This window comes from Brassica napus, chromosome A4 (genome assembly GCF_020379485.1).
Source record: "Brassica napus cultivar Da-Ae chromosome A4, Da-Ae, whole genome shotgun sequence".
In the NCBI taxonomy this organism is placed as follows: domain Eukaryota; kingdom Viridiplantae; phylum Streptophyta; class Magnoliopsida; order Brassicales; family Brassicaceae; genus Brassica; species Brassica napus.
Window position 1 is genome coordinate 16,085,533 of NC_063437.1, and position 27,307 is coordinate 16,112,839.

Sequence of the window (27,307 nt, forward strand, 5' to 3'; positions counted from 1 at the left end):
TAAAGGGATAAAAGAACTATTTGAGATCTAAACAAGACCATCAATGCCTATCGTTCATGTTCCAATACCGCATCTTCTTTAGTCACTAGTGGTTTTAATTGATTTAGTAGAATTATGTAATATGTTTTGGCGTAACGCTAAATTTCGACTTCTTCTATCTATAAAACAATTTAAGAACTTATGCTACTACATGTTAGTTTATTATTTATTTCCTATAAGAGTTGAACTGAATGTGTATTTGTACAACAGTACAAGCTCGCTAGAAGATTATTTAATTCTATTAAGACGTCTTATAACTTCAAGATTATATGCATCACACCTGAGGTCTTGGTTAAGCTCTCCGGAAGATACTATAGCTTTAACTTCGAGGTAACTTCGAGATTATCTGCATCACATTGAAACGTTTTCCATAGTTTATTATAGCTTTAACTTCCAGGTAACAATGCTGTATTATTGTTTAGAAACCACGGCCACATATGTCTGTCTTCCAATAGTTTACTTTTGGTTTTTACAATGGAAGGGTTTTACTTAATTGTGACTTTCTTATGTATCCTGATTCTCTTTTCAATTTTTGTCGGTGGTTTTTCCTTGATATAGTTTCACTTTCATGGTTCCATTAGTTCAGCCGTGACGGAACTTCAGCTTAATATGTTGGCTTCTGTATTGTCGCTGCTTGCTGTTAACATGTGTCCCCCACATTTTATCCTATGCTTATCTTGTCTTCTCTCCTTCCCGTTCCCATGTCTTTGTATTAAGTAACCACTGCTTTAGCTAAATAGTAGTCTTTGTTCAACTTCAACCTGTTGCTGTCATCTTAAGAATTGTTGCTAGATAAAAATTTACGTAAGCACCAAAGCACCAGTGGTCTAGTGGTAGAATAGTACCCTGCCACGGTACAGACCCGGGTTCGATTCCCCGCTGGTGCAACATCTGTTGTCGAAGAGCTGTGATGATATTGGCTTCAGCGTTGGTTGGGTCCTTCGCAGCTTCCTGATAGTGGAGATGACATGCCATGTGACTGAGCTCTAAATTTTAAAATCTTCTGTTGTTATTAAGTTTTTTTTTTTTCAATTTTGTAACAACATTGTTGAAGTGTTGCCCTTTCAATCTTTGAAAAAAATGGTATCGTTTCAATCTTTTAAAGGTGGAACACAGTTTCTATGAAGTGTTGCCCTTTCAATCTTTCATCAACTGAAACTTCAAATCAAAATATTTCAAACATATATCGTGCTAACTGTTACATATATATTTGATACAAACAAAACTTTGAATTCCAAACAATGAAAACACCAGAGAGATTCCACATACATAATAAGACTTAATTTACTTATTATTAGTTTATTACTGATCCTCAACTCAAAATACAACATGAACAAAAAGCTAGCCAGAGTCTCAAGCATTGATATTTTCAACACTGGCGCTTTTATCCACTCTCTTGAATATCCCAGCAATCACCTGCCGTTTTAAATGCAACACAACTTAGACGAAAAAAGAAGCTTCAAGCTATAACAATCTACGAGGCTAGAAACAAAAACAAAAACAAATACCTTTCCAGGTCCCAATTCATAGCTGCTTTTAAGTCCTTTGGATAAGAGTGTCTTCACTGTTGTCTCCCATTGCACTGGAGATGTAACCTGGCGGTTTTCAACACCCTTTTGAGTCTTTGTTTTTATCTTTACCCACCACAAGAAAATAAGTAAACACAATGTATTGATTTTTTTTTATACCTGGCGTGCAAGTATCTTCTTGATCGTGTCTGGATCTGCATGAGGCTGTGCATCGACATTAGAGATCACTGGGATCCTAGGACTCCTGATCTCTGTTGCTGCCAATGCAGCTTCTAATCTCGACACTGCTGGTTCCATGAAACTCGTGTGGAAAGCACCCGCAACTGCTAGACGAACCTACACACCCAACAACCATGTTTCTTATAGCCTCTACATTAAGATAATGGAATAAGAGAGAGGGGGAGAGGTTACCGTCATTCGTGCCTTGAATGACTTAGCTTTGGCTTCAACAACTTCGATTCCTTTGAGACCTCCAGAGACTGCGTAGTTACCCTATAATACCAGACTCCATTTATGGAATGGTGCAGTTCGTTTTTTACAGGTTTTAAATGCAAAGAGAGATGGTATTGGATTACCGGACATAAGTAATTTGCGATCTGAACTTTGTCAGCTTCGTCTACTTCTTGATTTGCTGCATCACACAACTGCTGAACTTTCTCTGAGTCCAATCCTATGATACTAACCATTGCACTCTTAGCAGCATCCGCAGCAGCCTGAAAAAAAGGCAATTTATTAAGAACTAAGAGATTAGTCATTACAACCACAACATCAACCTAAACTTGACATAATTAATGAAGAATGAAGTTTATAAAACCTTACCTGCATGGCCTCTCCTCTAAGTTTTACAAGCTTTAACCCATCCTCAAAGCTTAAAATAAATAAAACAAACAAGAACTAAGGTGGATGGTTCACACTTCACACAGATATAAATGAAAAGAACAAAACTTTTTCTTGAAATATCATGTTCTCAATCAAGGATATCATCTCCAACAAGCCCACATATAAAAATACTAGATTTTGAGTGATCTGTTTACAATTAAACATATGGATTAAGTTGAAACCTTGTTGTCTACCTCATAAAACTCTCCTAATTTTGGTATCTTTTGTGAGATGAGTGTTAACTAACCTGAAGGCTCCAGCAAATGCGAGGGCAGTGTACTCTCCTAAGCTGAGACCACAAGTCACATCAACAGAGTTAATTATTTGTTCGCCGCCTTCACGAACACGAAGTAGTTCAACTGCTGCTAGACTTGTGACATAAATAGCAGGCTGAGAAAAATGACAAACCAATAACTTAACAACCATACATAATTTTACATACATAAATGAACATCATAAAATACTAGATAAAGGATTCAGTTATGCTAGATTTAAGTGACAAGAAGAAAGATGTACCTGGCTAATGACAGTGGAATCAAGCTTCTCTTTTGGTCCATTAACACAAATGTCAATAAGATCATACCTATAAGCCACCATTTAGTTTAAATTATTTAATCACTAAATGAAAAAAAAAAAAAGAATAGTTAGTTACAAGCAAAGGGAACATATACCCCAAGATATGGTTAGCTTTGGTATACAAGTCTGCAGCTGCAGCAACACTCTGAGCCTCTTTGCCCATCCCTATCGCTTGAGCTCCCTTATATATTAGTATATTTCAAAAAATCATTACACGACAACGTTACAGGTACAATATCTGACATGGTTCTGTCTCAACTGAATTTTTACAATCAGATTCATTAGACAAAACTTTCAGTGTAGGGGCATCGCAGAACCGAAGAAAGTCTCGACATTTCGAACTTTTTTCTATTAAAAACTCAAACTTTCGATGGTAGCATACCTGACCAGGAAAGAGAAAAGCAGAGGAGGGTTTGTAATGTGCGAACAAAGAGTCGTTGATCGCAGTCTGAGACTCAGTGGAGAGGCTCATTGAAACTCTAGATCGCGTGACGGAGAATCCGAGGGAGGAAGCATTTCTGGAGCTGGAGAGTTTGTTGAGAGATACGGATGGGAAGAGCAAGGAAGAGGAGGAGGAGGAGGAGGCTGTGGCCATGGTGCGCAGGTTTAGAGAATGAACCGGGAGAGGAATGCGTAGGATAGCAGGTTGGTGAAGCAGTGAGCGCATTCAGACAAGGGTTAAGTCATAAAAGCTCAAGGCGGAGCTAACCAAGGTTGTGCTAGATGGAGAATCAAATATATTTTGGTTTATTCAAAAGTATATAAAGTAAAAATTAACATTTGTACATATTTTATTTTTAACTAGATCTTGACCCGCCCGGTCGGGCGGGTATTAATTTTTTCGTATATTTTTTTGATTGTTTGTATTAATTGTTGCTATTATAAAAAAAAAACAGACGGTGTACATATAATTTAAGGTACGTATAGTATACATAGGAAACATAAAGTTGAATTTGGAATTATGATCAAATAAATAACTAATAGTTAGCATGATACAAACTATAAATAAAATATCCTTAAATTTTGAAAGGTATAAAACATTCTATTTAATAGTTAGCATGGTGAGTATTTTCCTTTACCCACACCGGATACCTTAAAGTTTTCAATCACACGCCACTTTCCTATCATAAGGTCTCGCTGGATCCGAAACATGTGTGATCTGTTGCATGATGCATGGATTTTATGACCTTGTAAACAAACAAAAATCGATTAGAAACTTTAAGTATAACCAACATTTAAACAATGTAGGTAAAACTTACAGTCTTATCAGCCAAAACCATTTCGACTGTTTCATCAGCATAGGGAGGGGTTTGTTTTCTTGATTAAATCAGCTTCACCTGCACACACCATTTACTCAACCTTGGCTTCAAGTAGTTTAACAATGTAAAACTCTTGTTTGTTGACATTATAACCTCTAAGAAGCGAACTAAAAAAATTGTTTAGGAGCTATTGAGGTGATGTTGAATATATATATGCAAGGTACAGTATATATATGTATATATAACGTGATTGTAAAACCCTAACGAAGAAAATATACCTAAACACTTTACACGATAAAATCCCTTGATTTGCAACAATTAAATTGTTACCAAAATATCTCCTACTATACGCAAATATATTCAATTGTTTGCAGTTGAAATATTTACAAATAATTTAATTAATGTTGAACTCTTCCGCAAGTTAGCAAAGAAAAATTGATAGGGAAATTTTTTAATGATAATTTATTATTCACCAAAATGTAGAAGTTAACGAAATTATAGGATACAATTTCTATATTTTATAGGTAAATTAAATATTTGAGAGTGATTATAGGTTAGAACTTAATTATTATCGGTAAAGATTTTTTTTTTCAACAAATGCAAAGATATTCTGTTTAGATTTTGAATTGATTGATTTGATTAGTTCAGAAAGATTAGATCATCGATTGGTATAGCTGATTTATATTTTATAAGTCATGTAAAATCTCTATTAAATAACTTCCTTTTATCTATTTTATTAATAATATGTATGCTGCTTTGACTAACGTGACTTCTTTTTATATGTATTATTAATTAGATTCATGTATGAAAGAATAATTGGATTAATGATTTTAGTTTTTTCAAAAAAAAACTAAAGTTATAATCCATCGCTATCTAAACAGGAATATCAAGTTCTACGTCAAGAAGAAAACTGCAGATTAAACTAAAGTTATAATCCATTGATTTACTTTTGAAGTAATTTGATTCATCTCATTGTAGGAGAAGAAGAAATTTTTTTTCGTTACAGTGGTAAGATATATTTATATTTGCCTGAGATTTTTCATGTAATTAAGTTAATTCACATATGTTTAACGTTTGAAGTTGTTTCCGTTTTTAATGCATAAATTAAAATGAGGAAATATGCATTAAATGATCGGAAAAGACAAGCTAATTTTAAAGAAAGAGTAATAATAGTTTCAGTGGCATTCAAAAGTAATTAACATTGAAAACTCAGGGTTAGTTTAATTTTGTACTCCTGTTTTAATAGATTAGATGTGCATAACTTTTTGTTGAACTATAATTATGTGACTTTTTAGTTATTTTTTAATAATAGAAAATGGTGATGTTCTATATAACGTGGAAAGTTACAAGCAAGAGTACAATGGAAACCATAAGATGAACTTCTTTTCAATAGAGCAGTTGTTGATCTTCAACAACAACACATAACAAAGACCCTCAAACCTTTTTGATTAAAATAAAAACAAAACAAAACCCCCCACAAATCCTTAGAGATCTATATTAGCATCTTGGAAGATCCAAAGGTGGAGCCTGCACAGATTGCAACTGTCCTCTTCCGTTCTCCACCAGGAAAACCATCGCTAAACCCCATCCCAAATGTGAATCAATGTGACAATGCATAAACCATGCTCCTGCGTTATTAGAACAAAGTTATATGGTTTAAAGGTTGAGGCTAACTCGCTTAATTCATAATTTAAGTAAATTAATTACCTGGATTATCAGCGACGAACCGGATTGCAACCCAACCACCTGGAGGTGTACCAACGGTGTTCCTCTCCGGTGGGTCATATAGGTTAAACCGAGCCGGGTCAGTTCTCGGGTTAAAATTCCCGAAACCAGACCCGACAACGTAGAATTGGTACCCGTGAAGATGCATGGGATGATTCTCAGTCGTGACAATACTCGTGTCTTGTAAAACAATCTGAACATTAGCTCTGTACTTAAGCTTGTAAGCTTTGGTTCCTTTCACGGGCTGCCATAGCCCGCGGCTAACGTTACCGGTGTAATCGAACTGGACTGGTGGAACAGGTGGGAAGTCCGTCGTGAAGATACCAGGCATGCCTTGGTAATAAGCTTGCATGATGGAGTTTCTTCGTGGTAGCACGAAGGACTGGTTGTTTATGCTGGCCGCGAACCGGGTCCCGTTTGGACCCTGGCAACGCGGACTGTTGGGGTTGGAGCAGTTGGTTAGCCCCAAACCAACGGTGAAAAAGAGGTTCTCGTCGACCTGGAGCGGTACTGGAGCTCGCTTCCAGTACCGCAGACGGTTTGTGAAAGCGGTTGCGGTTGCGGTGTCGTTGAACCCCGGAAGAACCGGGAAAACTGGGGCGATTTGACCACGGCCACGACCACGTCTAGTTGGAGCATTGACGTACTCCAAGATAGCAGTTGTGGTTGTGTTGTCGAAAGGGGCGTTTGCGCTGTTGTAGGCACGAGCTGCCATGTAGTAGCGGCCGGGTCGCTGGTTCGCGGTGAGGAGGACGTTAGTGGTTTGTCCGGGACCGATCATGATGACACTAGTGGTGAATGGTTTTGTGTAGGCGGAATCGGTTTCGACAACTGTGAGCTGATGGTTGGCGACTGAGAAGAAGAGCTCTTGGTTCAGTCCAGCGTTGATGACACGGAGCTGGACCGTCTCACCAGGGAAAATCGGAAAACGGACTGTTTCAGCTCGCGAACATCGGTAGAGATCTCCTGGTTGGCCGTTGATTGTGTAAGCGTCAGAGACATTAGCTGCTGCTCCAGTGAACTGTGCTTGCCTCAAAACGTCCATTGGGTTTCTATCCCACCATTCCCCTGTGTTCCCATGACAAATGTTATTAGTGATCATGAAAAATGATATATGGAATGATTAGAAGTTATAAAATATTACCGAGAAGAATTGGTATGTCACGTTTAGGCATAGAGAAGGGATAAGGAGAACCGAGACGAGGGTAAATGATAAGAGCACCGTAGACGGTGGCTCGGAGCCAGCGGCTATGAGCATGCCACCAAAGAGTACCTTCTTGGTCTTCGATTGTGAATCTGTAAGTGTAGCTTTGACCTGGACGGATCGGACACTGTGTTATGTACTCTGGACCATCAGCCCATGGATTCCTTAGCTGTCTGATTCCATGCCTGTCCCAAAAACAGAGTATAAAAACAGGCAGAACATAAACATATGTTTGTTGATAACGGTGATGAAATCATTTTAGTTACCAGTGAATGCTAATGTTGTAACGAGCTCTGTTGATGACGGTGATTGCTAGAGAGTCACCGTTCCTGACCTCGAGCGTTGGACCAGGGAACTGACCATTCACCGTGATGCTTTGGTGAGTTCTGCACAGCCTCTTCACTGGTTTTGGCTCGATCTAAAGTCATCCACAACGGACACAACACAAAAACATCAAGTAAGTTTGTATAAAGTACGTTCATTAATGCAAAGAACATAAAGAGAAGCTATAATAATGTAACGAGAACAGCCAGCTTACCACAAATTCACGGACGTGAAGTTCAGCTGAAGCGAGAAAAGCAAAGTAAGCAAGAAGGGCGATGAAGGATACAAAGGAGAGTCGCTGGAGAGACTCCATTGTTGATGTATTGAGAAGCTCTGTGTAGGGATGTGTTGTGTGAGTTTAGAGGAAGGGGAGGAGTGGTTTTTATACACATTAAGCGGGAAGCAACAGAGCTATTTGTGAATTCGTTAGCAATTTGACAAACTTATATTATATTATACTATATGGTACTGTTATTATACACAGGATTATACACAAATGGTTTAGTTGATTTGGTGCACCCACTGGACTAATTTGGTACTAGGATCCTCTAATTATTATCAATGATTCTTTTGTTTATTTGTTTTTATGCCATGCATAAAAATTTGTAAATTACGTAAACATAAACGCAATATATGTCACCTATACTCCAGTAAGTTTTAGGTTTTTTTTTTAAGTTTTTGGGTTATTACTGACTTTAAATAACATAACGCTCTAATCATTTTGCCACTCAACTTGCTTGCTTACAGGAAGCAAACTGGCTTTACACTTTCCATATAATTGTCTTTGGTAATGTCTGATAAATTCATGTAATTCTGTAGATTTACAAAAGCTTTTTGACTAACCATATGAAATGATCCATGCTAAATATGAAAATTTATAGAAGAAACATAACAAGTCGCAGCTAGAACTGGACGTGAAAAATATGTTTAAAAGATTATGGTATTTTTACGTATAAAAGCACTTCAAATTGACAATGGGGTCAGCTAATGGAACCAATAATGTGAAGATCAAACTAAGAAAGAAGTGGTTCGATGGGAGTTGAAATTTGTGGTATGGATTTGGTATAGAAATCCATAACTAACCTTTACCGATATTATTAATTTTAAACAAAATGGTTAGTTGACCTTTTTGAGCCGTTCCACATACACCTATGCTCGCAGTAGCAGTCACACTCGCACCACTTCTATATTATATTCTAGATGTTTGTTCAACGTCTTCAGTTATAATTTTAAGAAAAATAAGATTAGGATTTTTGATCAAAAAGAAAAATAATAATAAAATTTGGATTTTGTCAAAACATTAGATAGTTTAAAATTTATTACCTTAGGACTTTTTTTTTTGTTTTTTAATATGCCATATCGATTTGATCAGATTTTTTTTTTTTCATCAAGAGTTATATTATTAATTGAAGGGCCAAGCCCAATATTACAAAGCCCATCCACAAAGGCAACTAAGAAACATAAAACAAAGGCCTAAAAGCCCACATCTAAAACCCTAGAATCCACTAACGAAAGGGTCACCGCCGCTCCCGTGAGCCACCGCCTCGGACCACAACGAGACTCCCGCAACCAGCAAACCTCCGGTGAAACATCCATCGATCGATCCACCGGTACACACCCAAGCTCGACAGCTCCATATCATCTTCACTGCAACCGCCTTCAACACAGAGATTCTATCATCGGAGAGATCAATCGCAAATACGAGATCACCTCCGCTACCATTGATCACCACCACCAAGAAGAAGGCTTCACACAAACATCTCCAAATACCACCGGAGAGCATCAATCGTCTTCAGACGAGAGCTCCTCCATCAGAACAACACCGACATCACAAAACCAAAATAAGACCTAAAACAGAACTAGGTAAACCCGAGAGCCGGCGAAAGCGGAGCTGAGAAAGCCTCCGCCTCCCGGAAACAAGGCCGGCGGCGATGGAGCTCTAGAAACCTCCACCTCCCGAAAACAAACCCTAATCTAAACAGCCTATTTCCTCACACCGAACCCCACACAATCGCGTCGTTACTCCAGCCGCAGCACCACCGATGATGTCGTTACACTCTCCGAGGTGTCGACGACGGACGAGGTCCGGACCAGAGCTCCAACAAAGCGAAAGAGGAAGACCGCGTTGAAAAGGCAGGGGAACTCTTTCAGCGGGAGCGCGAAGGGCTCCGGCGACGGCACGCACGCTCACGCGTTGGCCGTACACCGGACCCTTCGATTAGATCTACTTTCTCTCTCTGTGCTTTCTCTCTCTTTCTCTCTCTTTGCTCGCGTTCCGATTTGATCAGATCAACTCCGACAAAATATTTAAGATTATAGAGTGGATATTTTTTGAATGGCCATCACACTGTCTAATCCAAATCCGCCTAATATAGTATCAGATAAACTATTTGGGTTAAATTCCAAATCCAAATTTTTCAAATAGCTGTCACTTTGTTTGAAGGAAGATTTTCAAGAGTATGTTTAACCATATTTTCAAATCTCGACTACCACTTGACAAAACGATGAGATAGTAGTTTGAATTGGATAGAGACATAGCGTGTTTCATGTTCTTAAAGAACGAACATATTTACACAGTTGGGCTTTTTCCAACGTTGCGTATACTGTCTAAAATGAGTTAATTATCTACTATATACTATCATTTTATAAGAAACAATTTCATTATCAAAATTGAAGTAAGTATGTGTATTGGGAAGATGCAGGTTTTATTTGAACTTTAACAGGTCCAAAATAATAGCCCCCCAACTTGAAAACTCACAAACTTTATCCAAAAAAAATAATCACTAATTAACTCATACCCAAATCGAGTAGACCTCTTAACAAATTAGGTTAGCAATAATTTGACATATTTAGTAATAATGCAACTAATGAAAGATTATAATGACTTGCGGAACAAGGAAGAAATACCGTATTTGCTACGGTTTTGGATCATGTCCATCACATGGTCATAAACATTGACGTATAGAAACTTGCTTTCTGGGAGAGACGCTTCTATTTGTGGAAATTTCTTCTTAAGTTTCTGCTTGAATAAGACTGAGTCTTTGTTCTCTTGTTCCAAGCAAGTTCTGCTCATGATGTGGTTTGCGATTTGGTGGTCATTTGGATCGGCAAACACCCATTGATGCTCCAACAATAAATTTTAGGCAGCCTAAATCGTAAAGGTCCTGAACAGACGTCAAATATACAAACTGAGAAATCTAACGAAAAAAAAAGAGAGAGAGAAATCTTTTTTTTTTGTCAAACAGAGAGAGAGAAATCTAACGAGCCAAATATAAAAGACAGAACAATTAGACCGAAGAATTTTATGAGACATTAACGATCAAGTCTCTTAAGCACAAATTCTTGGTAACTAGATATCTCAGGATACTTTACACCTCCTCGTTGGGGATATCGTAGAATTTTAAGATGAAATCGTTAGGCCCTGCGCCTGCGCTTATGACCACTAAAGCGTTTCCAATAATCTCCATAGCTTTGTTGTCTCCTACGATGCCTATGAGACGAGCAGTGTAGTTCTTTAACATGCTTGGTTGTTTTGAGACTGGAATCGCTTGGCTCGACAGCAAGGAGACAAGAATCACTTGCCCCGGGAACTCTAAGAAAATTGGTTACTCATGTCATTGTCTATCACAATAGCATCTCTCTTACACCTCAGCAGGTCTTCAAGCTTGTTGACAGGGATATCAGGCCTACCATAACGGCGAGACAACCAAGGCGTACATTCTTAGGCCTAATGGCGATTTGGATCAGATGACCACACTCTCAGATCAGATCCTCACACTACTTCTTTCCTTGTTTTTATCTAATTTTTGCCAAGGAAACAATATGTAGAGTCTTTACTAGCTAGAGACAAACTTTTCATTTTCTTTAATGATATTTACAATTTAGCAAAAAAGTTAACGCTATAGTTTTGTGAAAAAACGTTATAAATTTGGGGAATATGATCCTTAGTTTTTTCATCCATGTATCTGAAGGTTTAAAACTTTATTAATCGTTAAGTATTTGAATTTATACTGCCGTTGCAGTTTTTTTTATTGACAACCAAATCTTTGTTTCATTTTTTTTTTGCAGGCTAGTTCTAATCATATGTAAAATATGCTTTTGTATAGGTTTATTGACAAACTAACACAAGATTGGGTATATTTACAACCCAAATAAATATTTAAAATATAAACTAGATAGTATATATAAAATTTGAATAAAATTTTGTAATAGTTGTAAAAATATAACATGTTGACAAACTAACACACATAAAATTGGTATGGCTAGAGCCCAAAATAATTATTTAAAGCATAGCACTAGAGATTATATATCTAACAGTGAATAAGATTTCCAACAGTTGTATAAATCTGTTAAAGCTTTCATTGAATTAGATGCACAAAACATTGTGCATGCGTGATTGATGTATTCATGTATTGTTTCGGCGATTTTAACCAGTATAAATTTGGAGCTAGGACTTTTTGGTTGTAATTCTTAAAATAAAAATGCTACACTGGATTAGAATACATCCTCATCTAATAAATAAATAAGTGTGTGTTTATACAACAAATAAAAGAGTGTGTATGATCAGTACAAAGTGAAAATAAATATACTATTAAAGAAATCAAATGAGTTATCAAGGTAGAGAAACATATTTTGACCAATATGTAAGAAACACACCAATACATATTTTTCAGTTAAAAAGAAATTGGACTAGTAAAGAACTTCACCATACAACAATCCATTTCCTGGAAATCCTTTCGCTTACAGATTATTGTTCCAGTGGTAAGGTTATTTTCTTATAAAGTTTGGCACTCTATTTTCATAATCTACTAAGTGTGTCTTTATCTTCTAATATGAGACCTTTATCTGCAAATTTTGGTTTCTCTTGAATATTTTTTTCACCCCTGTTTTCATCTCTGTCTTTTCTTTCCTACTTATCTCGATTAAATACTTTAATTTTCCTTTATTTTTCACTTTGTTATACTATGTCTTATCAATCTTTGTTAACTATACCTAAACTGATTTGTCTATTGTAGTTCTTTTATCTTGGTCTGATGTTTTATCCACTGGTGTAACCAAGGCATCAGCTCTTTTACGATACGTCCAAATGATACACGAAGAACCTGAATTTTCAATGGAAAAAATCATTGGGTGCAGTTTATTTTCTTTTCATTATTATTCACACTAATAGAGCTATTAAAAAGATGTTTCTATAACAAAATTTAATATTCAATAGTTTTTTTGAATTCACTATGGGAAATGAAATTATTAGCTTATAAACTACAATAAATATCAATTAGTTAGCCTATATGTAATAATATCTTTAAGATTAATTAACTAAAATATCATCTTATTACATATATACAGATAATTCATAATATATATGTTAATATAAATTATGTTGAGGTAGCATTGCTAATATATTTTAGAAACAACTAGCTTAATTTTAAGTGAATACTAGATCTTGACCCGCCCGGTCGGGCGGGTATTAATTTTTTCGTATATTTTTTTGATTGTTTGTATTAATTGTTGCTATTATAAAAAAAAAACAGACGGTGTACATATAATTTAAGGTACGTATAGTATACATAGGAAACATAAAGTTGAATTTGGAATTATGATCAAATAAATAACTAATAGTTAGCATGATACAAACTATAAATAAAATATCCTTAAATTTTGAAAGGTATAAAACATTCTATTTAATAGTTAGCATGGTGAGTATTTTCCTTTACCCACACCGGATACCTTAAAGTTTTCAATCACACGCCACTTTCCTATCATAAGGTCTCGCTGGATCCGAAACATGTGTGATCTGTTGCATGATGCATGGATTTTATGACCTTGTAAACAAACAAAAATCGATTAGAAACTTTAAGTATAACCAACATTTAAACAATGTAGGTAAAACTTACAGTCTTATCAGCCAAAACCATTTCGACTGTTTCATCAGCATAGGGAGGGGTTTGTTTTCTTGATTAAATCAGCTTCACCTGCACACACCATTTACTCAACCTTGGCTTCAAGTAGTTTAACAATGTAAAACTCTTGTTTGTTGACATTATAACCTCTAAGAAGCGAACTAAAAAAATTGTTTAGGAGCTATTGAGGTGATGTTGAATATATATATGCAAGGTACAGTATATATATGTATATATAACGTGATTGTAAAACCCTAACGAAGAAAATATACCTAAACACTTTACACGATAAAATCCCTTGATTTGCAACAATTAAATTGTTACCAAAATATCTCCTACTATACGCAAATATATTCAATTGTTTGCAGTTGAAATATTTACAAATAATTTAATTAATGTTGAACTCTTCCGCAAGTTAGCAAAGAAAAATTGATAGGGAAATTTTTTAATGATAATTTATTATTCACCAAAATGTAGAAGTTAACGAAATTATAGGATACAATTTCTATATTTTATAGGTAAATTAAATATTTGAGAGTGATTATAGGTTAGAACTTAATTATTATCGGTAAAGATTTTTTTTTTCAACAAATGCAAAGATATTCTGTTTAGATTTTGAATTGATTGATTTGATTAGTTCAGAAAGATTAGATCATCGATTGGTATAGCTGATTTATATTTTATAAGTCATGTAAAATCTCTATTAAATAACTTCCTTTTATCTATTTTATTAATAATATGTATGCTGCTTTGACTAACGTGACTTCTTTTTATATGTATTATTAATTAGATTCATGTATGAAAGAATAATTGGATTAATGATTTTAGTTTTTTCAAAAAAAAAACTAAAGTTATAATCCATCGCTATCTAAACAGGAATATCAAGTTCTACGTCAAGAAGAAAACTGCAGATTAAACTAAAGTTATAATCCATTGATTTACTTTTGAAGTAATTTGATTCATCTCATTGTAGGAGAAGAAGAAATTTTTTTTCGTTACAGTGGTAAGATATATTTATATTTGCCTGAGATTTTTCATGTAATTAAGTTAATTCACATATGTTTAACGTTTGAAGTTGTTTTCGTTTTTAATGCATAAATTAAAATGAGGAAATATGCATTAAATGATCGGAAAAGACAAGCTAATTTTAAAGAAAGAGTAATAATAGTTTCAGTGGCATTCAAAAGTAATTAACATTGAAAACTCAGGGTTAGTTTAATTTTGTACTCCTGTTTTAATAGATTAGATTTACTTTTGAAGTAATTTGATTCATCTCATTGTAGGAGAAGAAGAAATTTTTTTTCGTTACAGTGGTAAGATATATTTATATTTGCCTGAGATTTTTCATGTAATTAAGTTAATTCACATATGTTTAACGTTTGAAGTTGTTTTCGTTTTTAATGCATAAATTAAAATGAGGAAATATGCATTAAATGATCGGAAAAGACAAGCTAATTTTAAAGAAAGAGTAATAATAGTTTCAGTGGCATTCAAAAGTAATTAACATTGAAAACTCAGGGTTAGTTTAATTTTGTACTCCTGTTTTAATAGATTAGATATATGATTGCTGTTATATGTCTACATCTTCTCAAATTTCATTAAATTTTAATTTGGATTCTTCTGACACGGAAACTTAGCTAGCTTGAAGATAGAAACAACCTGTACTGTTATATCATTTAAGATTATAAAATTTTGTGACTGGCCGAAAGGATCTTATACACGAGAGTAAATCTAAATCAACGTGTGTTATCGAATATCGACTGGAGATATCTCCAACATCTAAACTAAAGTCTTTATGTTATCCTCTTATTTTGTCGTTACACCATCAGGTTCTTCCCCCTTAAACACTATCACGTCTCATATTTTGATTGTTACTACGAAATCTAGTAATCTGTAACTTAATCTTTCCAGAATCTATAATTCCTTTTTTAATAGTAGAATTCAAAGTAATTCCAGTTCAGATCTGCTTTAGTGTTTTGTCTTTTTCGTACAATTAATAATCAATTAAATTGCCATACTAATTTATAGATCGAACCAATGAAACATTTATCTTAATACAAGTTACAATTTGTCTGGAATTTTTTCTTTCATTAGTATTTTCTAGGAAAACATTTCCTTTTTTTTTTTTTTTTTTTTTTGTGACAAGGAAAACATTTCCTAGAACTAAGTCCGCCATACATACATAGCTCCCAACAACTTGTGTTTATGTTTGGGATAACAGGATAACATTTTCATTATATTTTCCTAGAAATAAATTTCCAGCAATTAACGTTAAACTTCTATACATACGTTTGACAGACTTGGATTCATTGAACCGTTTGACCGAAATGACAGCTATACTATACATACGTTTTATTTCTTTAATGTCACCTAGCATTGTGATCACTAAGTTAATTATAGAGATATGATAAGCAACCATAAAGAAATCGGTTTTCTTGTTATGATAAAATCTAATAAGAACAATTATAGTTTCCCCAACATACGGCAGAAATGGTCTACAGAATGCAGTATAAAATATATTTACAACCAACTGGTTCCTACGTGAAGTATTATTATGATTCACGTTAATTCGATCTCAAATGATTATAAAACCGTTTAACCCTTTTGACTGACCTTATTTAACTACATGATTAATTATGCGGTCTATGATCAACCGTGATTGGAAGTACTAGTACTGTTGTCCAATTGAGGAAAAAGACAGAGCACGTTCTTGAATTAATTGACCCTTTCTAGTTTCATATTTAGTTAAGCTTCAATCATAAGTGAATACCAAAAAAGAAATCGTGTGGCACGCACGAGGCGTATTCACTTTCTTAATTAATCAATTTCAGCGCCGCTCGTACGTAGTCGGTGCCCGAAACATCCGTGCTACGAAGCTTCCTCTCATACGTCCTTGGTCCTTTTTTATCGGGCATTAATCATTTGATGAACGGGTTTACCAAAACCTTAAGCATCATTAAATTCATACAAAATTTATCATTAAGGGGGGTTAACGCCTCGAGAGAAATAATCAATAAAAATAACCCCGAGAATGGGAGAATTATGAGTACTAGCTAGATTCCTACGCGTACATTTTGGTACATGCATGACCATTCTATCTCACTGTAACAGCTTCATAATTAACATCGAATATAACGTACTAGTTACCAATGGTGTGGTTCAAATCCTGTAACTTTTGTCTTATCGAGATGAGACATGTGATAGCAAAAGTTTTCTAGATTTCTTTTTTTAGGAAATGAGGACAAAACACTGTTTCAATAATTCAACTTCAATGATGCTTATGTAATTCTATCATCTACTAAAATAGTTATAAACTTTTCTTCTTATAAATGTCAAAGTAACTAACAATTGCAGTATTTAATAACATCAACGTAAATACTCCAATTTACTCTAGTTATGCCAAAGAATCTCATAGCCATCATCCCTCCATAAATTCTTCGAAAATTAGAAAATAATTAATTCACCTGATTTTGGAGCACTTTATTTCATTTTCTAGTGATGCTAATTAAGTACTCCATATGTTCCTAAAAGATCCATATTCTATATTTTTCACATATTTTAATAAAATATATTAAATTTGCATAATTTTTTGTGTTTATTTTTTTCTAGTAACTTTAAGCCAATAAAAAATCAATTAATGCAATGAAGTTTTTTGAAGTTTGCAATCAGTTAATAAAACATGCATTGAAAAAGTAAAAAATGGTTCTTTTTTAAACAATTTTTTTCTCTATAATATATAACTTTAAGAAACGGAAGGAGTATAAATTTCGTTCGGAAGCATAACCAGAGGGCGTAACTCCTCTAACTTACCTTCTCTTCGTTTTTAAGTTTCCTTTAGAATTGTTACTTTGCATCTATCTTATTAAAACTCAAGTACAAAATTGGAGTGTTTGGAGATTTGAATAGGACTTTTAAAAATTTGGAGTGTTTGGAAACATGGATTGCAGTCTTTTAAAAAAAAATATTTTTGTTTGAAAACAAAGATAGTAGTATTAAGAAAAAAAAGTAATGGGCTTATGTTTTTTTAAAAAAATTGAAAGTTATCTAGGCCACTTTTAAAATATACCAAAATGGGTCAATCTAATTCCCTAAAAAAATTTTTTCTAAACTAACCATAAAACAAAATTTAAACTTTATATACATATTTCAAATCAAAATAATAATTCAAATTTGATTTATATCAAAAATTGATTCAAAAATATACATATATTCAAAAATGGATTTTTACTAAACTATTTTTCAATAACCATTATAAAAAAATATTGTCAATATATATAAGAAAAATATAATACAAAGCCCAATTTGAAATACCAACTCAAATTATGGTTTTCATATTTCATATTAAGTTTTAAAAATATAATATATGTAATTATTTATATGATGGTATGTATAAAATACTATTAATTATATGATTACTTATATGATGGTACATATAAAATACGATTAATTATATGATGATAAAATACGATATATAATAATGACTAGGGATAGGCTTTTGGATACCCATACGGGTTTAGTTCTGATCGGTTTGTATTTTGAGTTTTCGGGGTCAAAGATTTCAGCCTTATTAGAATGTTTCTAAATTTTGGTTTGAGTTCGATTTGGATCTTTGCGGGTTTGGTTTGGGTTTGGATAACTAATTTAAATTATTTTTAAAGTCTTAAATCATTATATATTTTAAATTTCTCAAAATGTATAAATAAAATAATATATTACGTATAAATTTGAATAACATATGTCATAATACTTAAGCTTAACATATCAATTGGCTTGATTTAAAATTTTGGATACGAAATCAATAATTATTTTAAGTATTTTTGGTGATTTGAGTATACTTTAACTATTTCAGATATTTACTTTTGACTATCTATATATATTTTCAAGTATTTAAACCAATTTAAAAGTATCATTTTTTATGTTTTATATACGCTAAATCTAAAAATAATTAATATATATAAGTATATAAATCTATTTTTAGATAAATTCGGATACCCAAATACTTCGGTTCGGATCAGATTCGGTTCTCTAAATAACAAAATTTTGAATAATTAGAATATTTAATCAATTTATGTTTGGGTTTGGTACTATATCTTTGGATCAGTATCGGTTATGTTCCTCGGATTCATTTTTCCAAATCCTAATAATTACATGAAAAACAAATATCAACATATTTTTCAAAATATACACCCGCGCGCCTGCGCGGGTCAAAATCTAGTTGTCATTTTAAAATCGTTACTCTGCATTATCTTTTGAAATGTTAATTTATAGTTATTCAGTTTCATTGACCAATGAGTCAATGACGGAAGCAGAATCTTAACTATATTCCATTTAGATAAAAATAAATTTGAAAATAGTAGTTTACAAGAATTAATCGTAAATATCGCCGTATGTCAGTTCTCTCGCCCCAACGTCACACTGCTAGCTGGGCTTGTCCATCGTCTGTCGAGAATTTTTGATGAATTACGACATGAATGTTCAAATCCTTTTATTATCACAAAAATGGTAACTCATTAAGAAAATTAAACCCTTTTTAGAAAATATGTAGAAGGCCATCTAAATATTTCAAATATTAGTTTATCTGCGTTATATACATCTTTAGAATTTAGAATCGGAAATGTGGGGTGATTAAAAATAGGAAAATGTAAGGTTATCTACTATTTATGATTTATAATTTGAAAAATACATCTCTATTTTAATTTTCTGAAAAGTACACTTTCTTACATGTGATAAGACAGTTTTATCCTAATTTTAATTAAAACTAAAAATTAAGAAATAATTTATGTTTGAGATAATATATGTTTGAATAAATACATATCTATACTATTAAAAGAGAATCATTCTGAAAAAATCTACTTAAACAAGGTTGTTGCACCTATTCATTTTTATAGCCCAACCTATAACATATAACCTAATATTATAAATAACCCCTATTATAGCAACCAAATAAAACTCTCTTAACATTTTAATAAAACCTATAATTGTTTATTGTCCTTAAATGTTATAATCAAAACCGACAACCTATAACCTTTTAAATATATACGTACGTTTTGTCTATAAACCATTGTTTCTATTAATTTCACAGCACCATTCGATACAAACATTTTATATAATTATTCTCTACATCATGTGGTAAACAAATGAAATACATAACGTTATATACATGTAAAACTGAAATAGTTCAACCCACCATCTACATTTATAGAATTGTGTTCTACCGTGAAAAGTGATATACAATGTTCTCAGCAATTCTTTTTTGGGAAACACTCAGCCATTCATTTGTCAGTCTTAGGTTAAACATTCCTTAAATTCATCTTATAAAAACGTTACATATGAATCTCAAAACCAAAACGATACTATGTTTTTAAAAAAATCGCCACTCAGCCCACTCTTTCGCAATTTCTCAGTTTAGGAAATTTAAAAAAAATCGAAGAATCAATATTATACATCATAACAAGACTTTAATGAGCCATGCAATCACTAATGTTTAAATATCTATCATTTAAGTGAGTCAGTATATCCATCACAATATTATAACAAACTTAAAAATAGATATTGACAATATTTAGTATAACTAGAGAATTTATCCGGGCTACGCCCGGAATTATTTAAATATCATTGTATTTAATATGTATATTACACATATACTACATCTATGTTATAAGAATATAAATAGTAAATTGAATTAAATATGAGTAAAACTCACAATATATTATTTTTACCATCTAAAATATGTATGGGATGATGGTCAAGTGTGAAATGAATAGACTTTGTTAAACTTTAGTTATTATCCAAAATATTTTTTTCTTACATATTTAGGTTATTATAAAAATATATTGTTAATCTCAGTTGATTAATATATTTTTTACTTTAAATCACTAAGCTTGCAGTTTTTACTTACAATTTAGCTCAAATTTACAGGATTATAAAATATTTATGATTTTTAGAATCTATATGAATTGATACACTTACTATGATCGATGTCTTCAGGACTTATGCCCGTTGTAGAACAACTTTCAAAAGTTGACATCAACATTTGGTTAATGCATATTTAAAGTGTTTATAAACTTAAAAATATCAGTATTTAAAAAGTAATAATTGTAAAACTGATTCTATAAGTTATTTTCACACATATCTTAGATCTTAGATTTTTAATGTATCACTTAGCTAGTATAGTTTCTGAAATATTCTAGTTTATTTTACGTGAAAATATTTTTTTGTCTAAAAATCAGTAAAAAACTAAATTGTATAGACTTTTTATTTTAGTTATATATACTTCATCTATTTCTTGAAAAATGTCATTTTAACATTTTTCTTCTTAAACAAAGAATGTCACTTTAGAATTCCAATGCAAAAGTTATACATACTTTCAGCCTAATATTAATTTCGAAATCCTAGTGACAAAAAAAAATATTAATTTCAAAATCCATTAATGCTGAAAATAATTTAATTTATCTCAAATAGTATTGGTCAAATAGATGTAATTTATAAAATAATAAATGAATTCAATTTTGTTTCTAAATCTGTGTGAACAATTTTAAGGTGATACTTTCTAAAAAAATAAGAAATGGAGGGAATAGTTTCTTACTTACTTATATTTGAAGAATATTCAAACTTTTATTTTACATAGATATATGTTGTGATGGATAATATTTTTAAACCAAAATGCATAAGTAAATTATTATTTAGTTCTTAACAATAACATCAACAAATGATATGAGTAAAGTATGAATAGTTATATAATTTTAATTATATATTTGTTCTAAATCTATGCACACAAACTTAAAAAGAATTATTTTTTAAGATTTAGAAAATAAAGCACATTAACTATTTACAAAATCACAACTCAACCAATAGAAAATAAACTATGGAATAAAAATTCACATAGCATTAAAAGATATAAATTTATATTGAAAATTAAAAACTTAAACCAGACAGCTGTGTTTCTTGTTTTACTATCAAGTTTTTGTTTTACCGAGCAGTAGGTGTTTCTGGCTCTTCTATGAAGAAGATAGTTTCCGTTTAAAGATCTCATTCTCTTTTCTCAGTTTCATTAGCTTCTGCTTCAATGTCTCGACCTGTCGATATGAAGTTGTATCCCTCTGCTTTTCGGCTACTGTTGTTCTACTTATAACCACTGCAAAGAATATAAAGGGACCTTCCATTAGGTTTGCAATAAAAAATCTCCATAGATTCACAAACATATCAAAAGCACAACATGAAAGCTAGTAGTCTGCGTCATCTGCATCGTTAAGCCGTTCTTGATCATGAACAGTGCCAAAGACATCAAATTCCCTCTCTAGATCAAGCATCTCCTCGAAATATCTCTTGTTCATCTCTGCCATCTTCTTCTCCCTCTCTCCCATAATAGTTTTCATCTCTTTCTCTTGAAACTCTATGAAGCTTGAGAACTCCCAAGCCCTGAAGAAGATCAAATCAGAAGAATTTAGTTTTCACCAGTAGCGCAGGATTTATGTAAGTATGTATGCATACCTCTTGCTTATATCAACAACTTTAGCATGCTCCTGCTGTTGGAGCCTCTGGAAATTATGTTCCTTTGCGTCTCTTTTGACATGCATCTGTCTGTTTTAAGCTTTGGAAAAACTGTCATGTAATCCAATCTTCAAACCATCAAGGGTTTTTTTTTTAAAAAATTAAAAAAAATTTACCAGTAGGAATTCAATACATAGTGTGTATTTTCGAGATTAAAACACCTCTTCTCTGTTCTGCGCATGCTGCATCTTCATGCTCTGTCTCAGAATTCCCAGAGATTCCTCAAGCTCCTTAAACCATGTTCAGAGCCTGCAACATCAACTAAGGAAAAACAATGCCTCCAAGACAACAGAACATACAGTTGCTTCAGCAACTTGACGCATTTCTTCAAAGAGAGTAGCTTCTTGTTTATGGCGACCACTGGTGTCAACAATAATAAGATCACAGTTTTCTTTCTTAAACGTATCAACTCCCTCAACAGCAATTTTCACAGGATAGGATTCCGTGTAGCTGCAAAGAATCACAACCCAGCATTAACAATTCTATTATCACAGTATGCCATATAGAATATTTTCATTTTTTTTCCATCTCCCCCTATTACTGTCATTGATATAAATCCAAAACTACAAACAGCATAGTCAACAGTTTTTTCCATCTCCCCCTATTACTGTCATTGATGTAAATCCAAAACTACAAACAGCATAGTCAACAGAAGACCTCAACAGAGCCAATAAAGTATGACAAAACCTACTAAATCAAACGATTTTATAAACTTTAGACACTTACCCCACCCTACCGTCACAACTGAACTTAGATCACTCCTATACGTGAGCTAATGTTATATTATAAACATGCAAGAAGAAATCTGTTACTAAGAAAAGAAATGTTTATACCTTCCATAAAAGGGGATCCTAGCCTTGGTGGCATTCTGTTTCAGCTGATCGAAAGCACCAGCCCTGAAAGTATCCGCACACACCAGAGCAGGTTTGTAGCCTTTCTTCTGATGATAATAAGCATACTTGGTACACGTTGTGGTTTTACCAGCACCTAAACATTAATAGTCCACTGAGATTACACAAACAATCAAGAAACCAACTCAATCTACAAAGACCTCTCCTTAAACGCAGGCTTTCCTGGATCCAACATCTTACACAGTTCACTAAAGATAGCCTGAAACAAACAAACAATACGATCAGATTCAATAACGAATCAAATCCGATTTCTAATCGAATCCCAAATTGAAAAAACCTGCTCAATGATCTGTCGCTTGTTGTGGCCTGCGGCTAGCTCCTCGAGGTTAACGATCTTCTTGATATTGTTCTGCATCTCCCTCATGAGAGGGAAAGAAACATCCGAATGGAGAAGAGCACGAGTGATCTCTTTCAAGCACTCGTTGAGAACCTTCTCGTCGATGTTCGTCCCATTGCTCATCTTCTGCAAGGCGCTGGCGATCTGCCCGCCGAGCTCCGCTAAAACCATCTTCGCTGCTGGGGGATTCGACTAAGATCGAGAGAGAAAGGATCGGGATTGAGGAATTAGGGTTTTGATTCGGAGATCTTTCGTCAGCGATTTGACTCAGCTCCCTTACTTCCTGGTACAATCTCATCCCGTCTTTGGATTGATGCAGTAATAATGGATATTAAAGAGTATTAGAACTGGGAGACAAACGTTACGAATGATTAGCAGAGGAGGTGAAATTACAGAAAACTGAAACGAAGTTCAATAGTCGGAGACGATCAACAATGAACGAAGAACATTAGGTTTTGGAGCAGTGCTGACGTGGTAAAAAGAAACCTTTCTATTGGTTGAATATTTGATCCTATGTGGACACCTTATCTGTTGAGTATATCTAACTTTTAGTATAGGATAGATTTCAAAAAGTGTTTGAAATTGTATTTGTATTTTTTTTATCACGTTGTTAATTTGTAACAACCAAGATATCAAAATAAATCAATCCTAATTTTTTTTCGTATATTTGCTAAGAATATACCTTATTTTCAAAGGCATCTAAATTTAAAAGATATCAGAATTGATTATTCTTATATTTTTACCTTATTTTTTAAAACCAATATATAGCATATATTGTTACAAATATTTTAACAAAAAAGAATAATGTAGATATGCTATTTAAATCCACTAACTTTAATAACTTTAATATATTTTGAAATTTATTTAAGAGTTAGCACATATCAATATCATACATCATATAATATTATGTCATCTTACATTATATAGTTCAAAATATTTACAAAATTAAATTTGATAAAAAACCTATATCAAATCATCTGTTAAAAACAAAATTACATATTTTACTTCAATTTTTTTATAAAATAATTTATAATAAAATATGTTATTTAAGATAAGTTTAAAAACTCTTAAAAACCTTACAAAATATAGACTATTAGATAAATCAAAATCTGCCAAGTAAATCTTAAGTTTTACCTATTCAAAAAATGTAGCTCTTATAAAATCCACACAAAAAATATTGAGAGAGAGTAAGTTTAGGCATTTGGGTCTTTGGGTCGGATACGGATCAGATATTTTTGTGTCTGGATTTTTCGGGTCTTAAACATTAATTTGGACATAACTAGGTCTTTGAAAAATTTTGGTTTGTGTTCGGGTCAAGTTTTCCGGGTTCATGTCAGGTTTTTTGGGTCCAACTCGGGTTTTTCGGGTTCAAGTCAATTCGGGTCCATAATTAAAATACCTGTAAAATACCAATAACTTTTGGATAAGTAATGGATCTGGATTGATTTGAGAATTTAGGACACAAAAATATATATTTTTAACCCAAAAACCCCAAAAAATACCAAAACACGAAAATACCGAAAACCCAAACAAATGCTAAAAATATATTCAAATACCCAAAAGACCCTGAAATCTGACGTGGTGAACCAAAAAATATCCAATTTTTTTCCAGAATACCGGAAGTATATTTTAAAAAAAAATTGAAATTTAACCTGAAACTCAAAACTATAATAGAAAACACGAACCCAAAAATTTGAAATACCAAAAACATAACTGAAATATCCAAATATATCTAATATACACAAAACATGTAAGGTACTTGGGGTACCCGATTGAGTCTCTGGTAGGACCATGACTCGAAGAGAGAGCCGAGGGTCCAAAAAAATAATGTACTTTTCCATGGATCCATACCCAAATCGCACCTATATTTCTGGGTCGATTTTGGTTTGGTTTTCCAGGTCCAATACAATGTCCATGCCTAAAAAAGAGTTACATAAGAATGTACATACAATAAATTAAATAAACTAATTGATAAATTATATAATTTTAAACATTTTTTCCGATATAATATGACTTTGTATTATAATAATATACAACAATTCTAAAATACTAATTCATAAACTTTGTTTACAATCCAAAAAATAATCCGCGCTTCCGAAGCGCGGATCAAAATCTAGTTAATATTTTAAAACAATTTGTTAAGTTTTCCAAGATATTTTAAAGATTATTTCTTAGCTATTCAGTTTTCACAAAACAGAAAATTCTCCAGCAGATTACAATCAAATTTATATTGCTCAATCACACGATTTTGTTAGCATTTTCTGTTAGAACAATATATGTTCTTTAATTTTGATATACGTTCAATTGATAACTGAATACGAGTTGTGTACAATGTCTGATTTGGAACTCATTTTCTACATATGTCATCTAGGTTTTTTTTTTGATGAATTTTCTACCATGATCATTACTTTTTGTATGTATTTTCTATACCCAGATTTATGTTTTATGACCTCTTAAATTTTGAAGAATTCTAAGATTGAAATTTTATTGTGTGTTTCTTTGCTGTTCGTCCATTTTTTGTATGGTGAATGTCCTTCAGTTAGTTTAACTTTTAGAAATAAGACATGCAAGTGGAGCTTGTAGATGTCAATAGTCTTCCGTGACTAACTAGACGATAAAGTCACAGATGTTAGAAGCATTAGTCGTTACTACATAAGGCATGTGGAGTGATGAGTTACCATGTGGATGCAAGATATGTTGAGATGGAGAAAGATAAACTGAGGGTTTATGTCTTGACCTAGTCGTTGTTGAGGCAGTGTGTGTCAGAGAGTGAACCAGGAGGCATGCGGAGAGGTGGAGACTATGTGGACGCAAGATGCTGAGCTGACGTAGGATAAACTTGATTATACCGTGGAAAAAAGACAAGAGATAAACTTGGGGATCAAGTTTATCTCTTGAGGAATAAGTGCATTTCAAGAAGATAAACTGTACTTATTGATATGGAAGTTGTCTATATCCATATTCCTTGAAAGTTAGGGTTTCAGGAACGTGGAGATCACTATAAAAGAGCTATGGAGTCATGTGTGTTCCATAAGACACTGACTATTATTATAAAGGAAGGGCAAACATCCCTTAGGAGTGTTCTTGGGTCGTGCTGAAGCAGTTGATGAAGTACTGACGACAGAGAAACAAATTTGGATAGATTAGGAATCTTTCAGTAGTAGCTGTTAGGGTATTAACAGGCTGTGTAAAGCTGATAAGCAAGTCTTGTAATAGATTGTTTAGGATGATTTCTAATAAAACAATAGTTGGCTGCTTGCATTTATTTTGTCTTTTAATTTATCTTATGCATTACTTTATTGTTGTGTCATCTTTGCACTAACACATAATTGTAACGTTGCAAAAATAGAACTATGTTTCAAAAACTGTTTAAGAAAAAGCTCTATGCTTTGAGTAAAAATGGAGAACACAAAAATGAATGGCGTTAGACATCTTCTATCATTACTCATTAGTCATTATAGTTTATTCTAATATATTATTGTTCATTTGTGTTGTTGATCTTTTTCTAAAATAATGTTTTCAATTGCATAGTTTAAAAATTATTTCTGTTTTTCATTAAACTTATCAATATAGATATTAAGATAATTATAAGCATAAACTTGGATATTTTAGTCATTTGATTTATCAATAAGTGTATTTTCCAAAAAGCTAAAAACTTCATGTAATTTTCAAAATATAATCTTTTTCGAAAGTATTTTTCTAAATTTTCCCTATATAGTATATACTAAGACCAGAAAAAAAAATTAATCTAAACGTCAATATTTTATTTTCTTAGTTCGTAGCTTGTACCCATAAACATGCATATATGTTTATCTATTTACACATCTACATACATGCAAACTTAAATTCATTCTTGTTTTTTTTTTAATATTTTTTGTAGATTTTGTTAAGATGTATTTTTATTTTGGTCTTATTAACTTAATATTTTATTTTCTAATAATGTTCCACCATTCATATTTTCATATTTTAAGTTATATTTAATTTTGAAATAAGATGTATTAAATAAAATATAAAGTCAATCTCTTAAAAATAAGGAGACTACATTACAACTATTTCTAGTCATTTTAGTTGACA

The 27,307-nt window shown here is 32.7% G+C and overlaps 2 protein-coding genes and 1 non-coding gene across 4 annotated transcripts; all 3 read right to left on the minus strand.

Annotated features, from left to right (window-relative positions):
- Positions 1 to 1,267: 1,267 nt before the first annotated feature.
- Positions 1,268 to 3,756, minus strand: LOC106348411 (malonyl CoA-acyl carrier protein transacylase). Its single transcript, XM_013788149.3, has 10 exons — positions 3,406 to 3,756; positions 3,119 to 3,204; positions 2,964 to 3,030; positions 2,695 to 2,837; positions 2,388 to 2,436; positions 2,144 to 2,281; positions 1,980 to 2,060; positions 1,728 to 1,904; positions 1,548 to 1,634; positions 1,268 to 1,455 (listed from the first exon to the last, which is right to left on the minus strand). The coding sequence occupies exons 1-10, from the start codon at positions 3,688 to 3,690 to the stop codon at positions 1,393 to 1,395; spliced, it is 1,176 nt and encodes a 391-aa protein (XP_013643603.2). The 5' UTR covers positions 3,691 to 3,756; the 3' UTR covers positions 1,268 to 1,392.
- Positions 3,757 to 5,544: 1,788 nt separating this feature from the next.
- LOC106352049 (laccase-3) lies at positions 5,545 to 8,073 on the minus strand. The gene is made up of 5 exons (XM_013791739.3): positions 7,750 to 8,073; positions 7,478 to 7,629; positions 7,152 to 7,396; positions 5,990 to 7,075; positions 5,545 to 5,910 (listed from the first exon to the last, which is right to left on the minus strand). The coding sequence occupies exons 1-5, from the start codon at positions 7,846 to 7,848 to the stop codon at positions 5,780 to 5,782; spliced, it is 1,713 nt and encodes a 570-aa protein (XP_013647193.1). The 5' UTR covers positions 7,849 to 8,073; the 3' UTR covers positions 5,545 to 5,779.
- A 13,141-nt stretch (positions 8,074 to 21,214) lies between these two features.
- LOC106415680 lies at positions 21,215 to 23,756 on the minus strand. 2 transcript variants are annotated; one of them, XR_007339114.1, is made up of 6 exons: positions 23,174 to 23,756; positions 22,819 to 23,095; positions 22,102 to 22,435; positions 21,926 to 22,015; positions 21,651 to 21,853; positions 21,215 to 21,569 (listed from the first exon to the last, which is right to left on the minus strand). It is a non-coding gene; the product is annotated as an uncharacterized LOC106415680 (transcript). The 2 variants fall into 2 exon arrangements; XR_007339115.1 differs by having other exon boundaries at positions 21,926 to 22,036; positions 22,147 to 22,435; positions 23,174 to 23,748.
- Between the last annotated feature and the right edge of the window lie 3,551 nt (positions 23,757 to 27,307).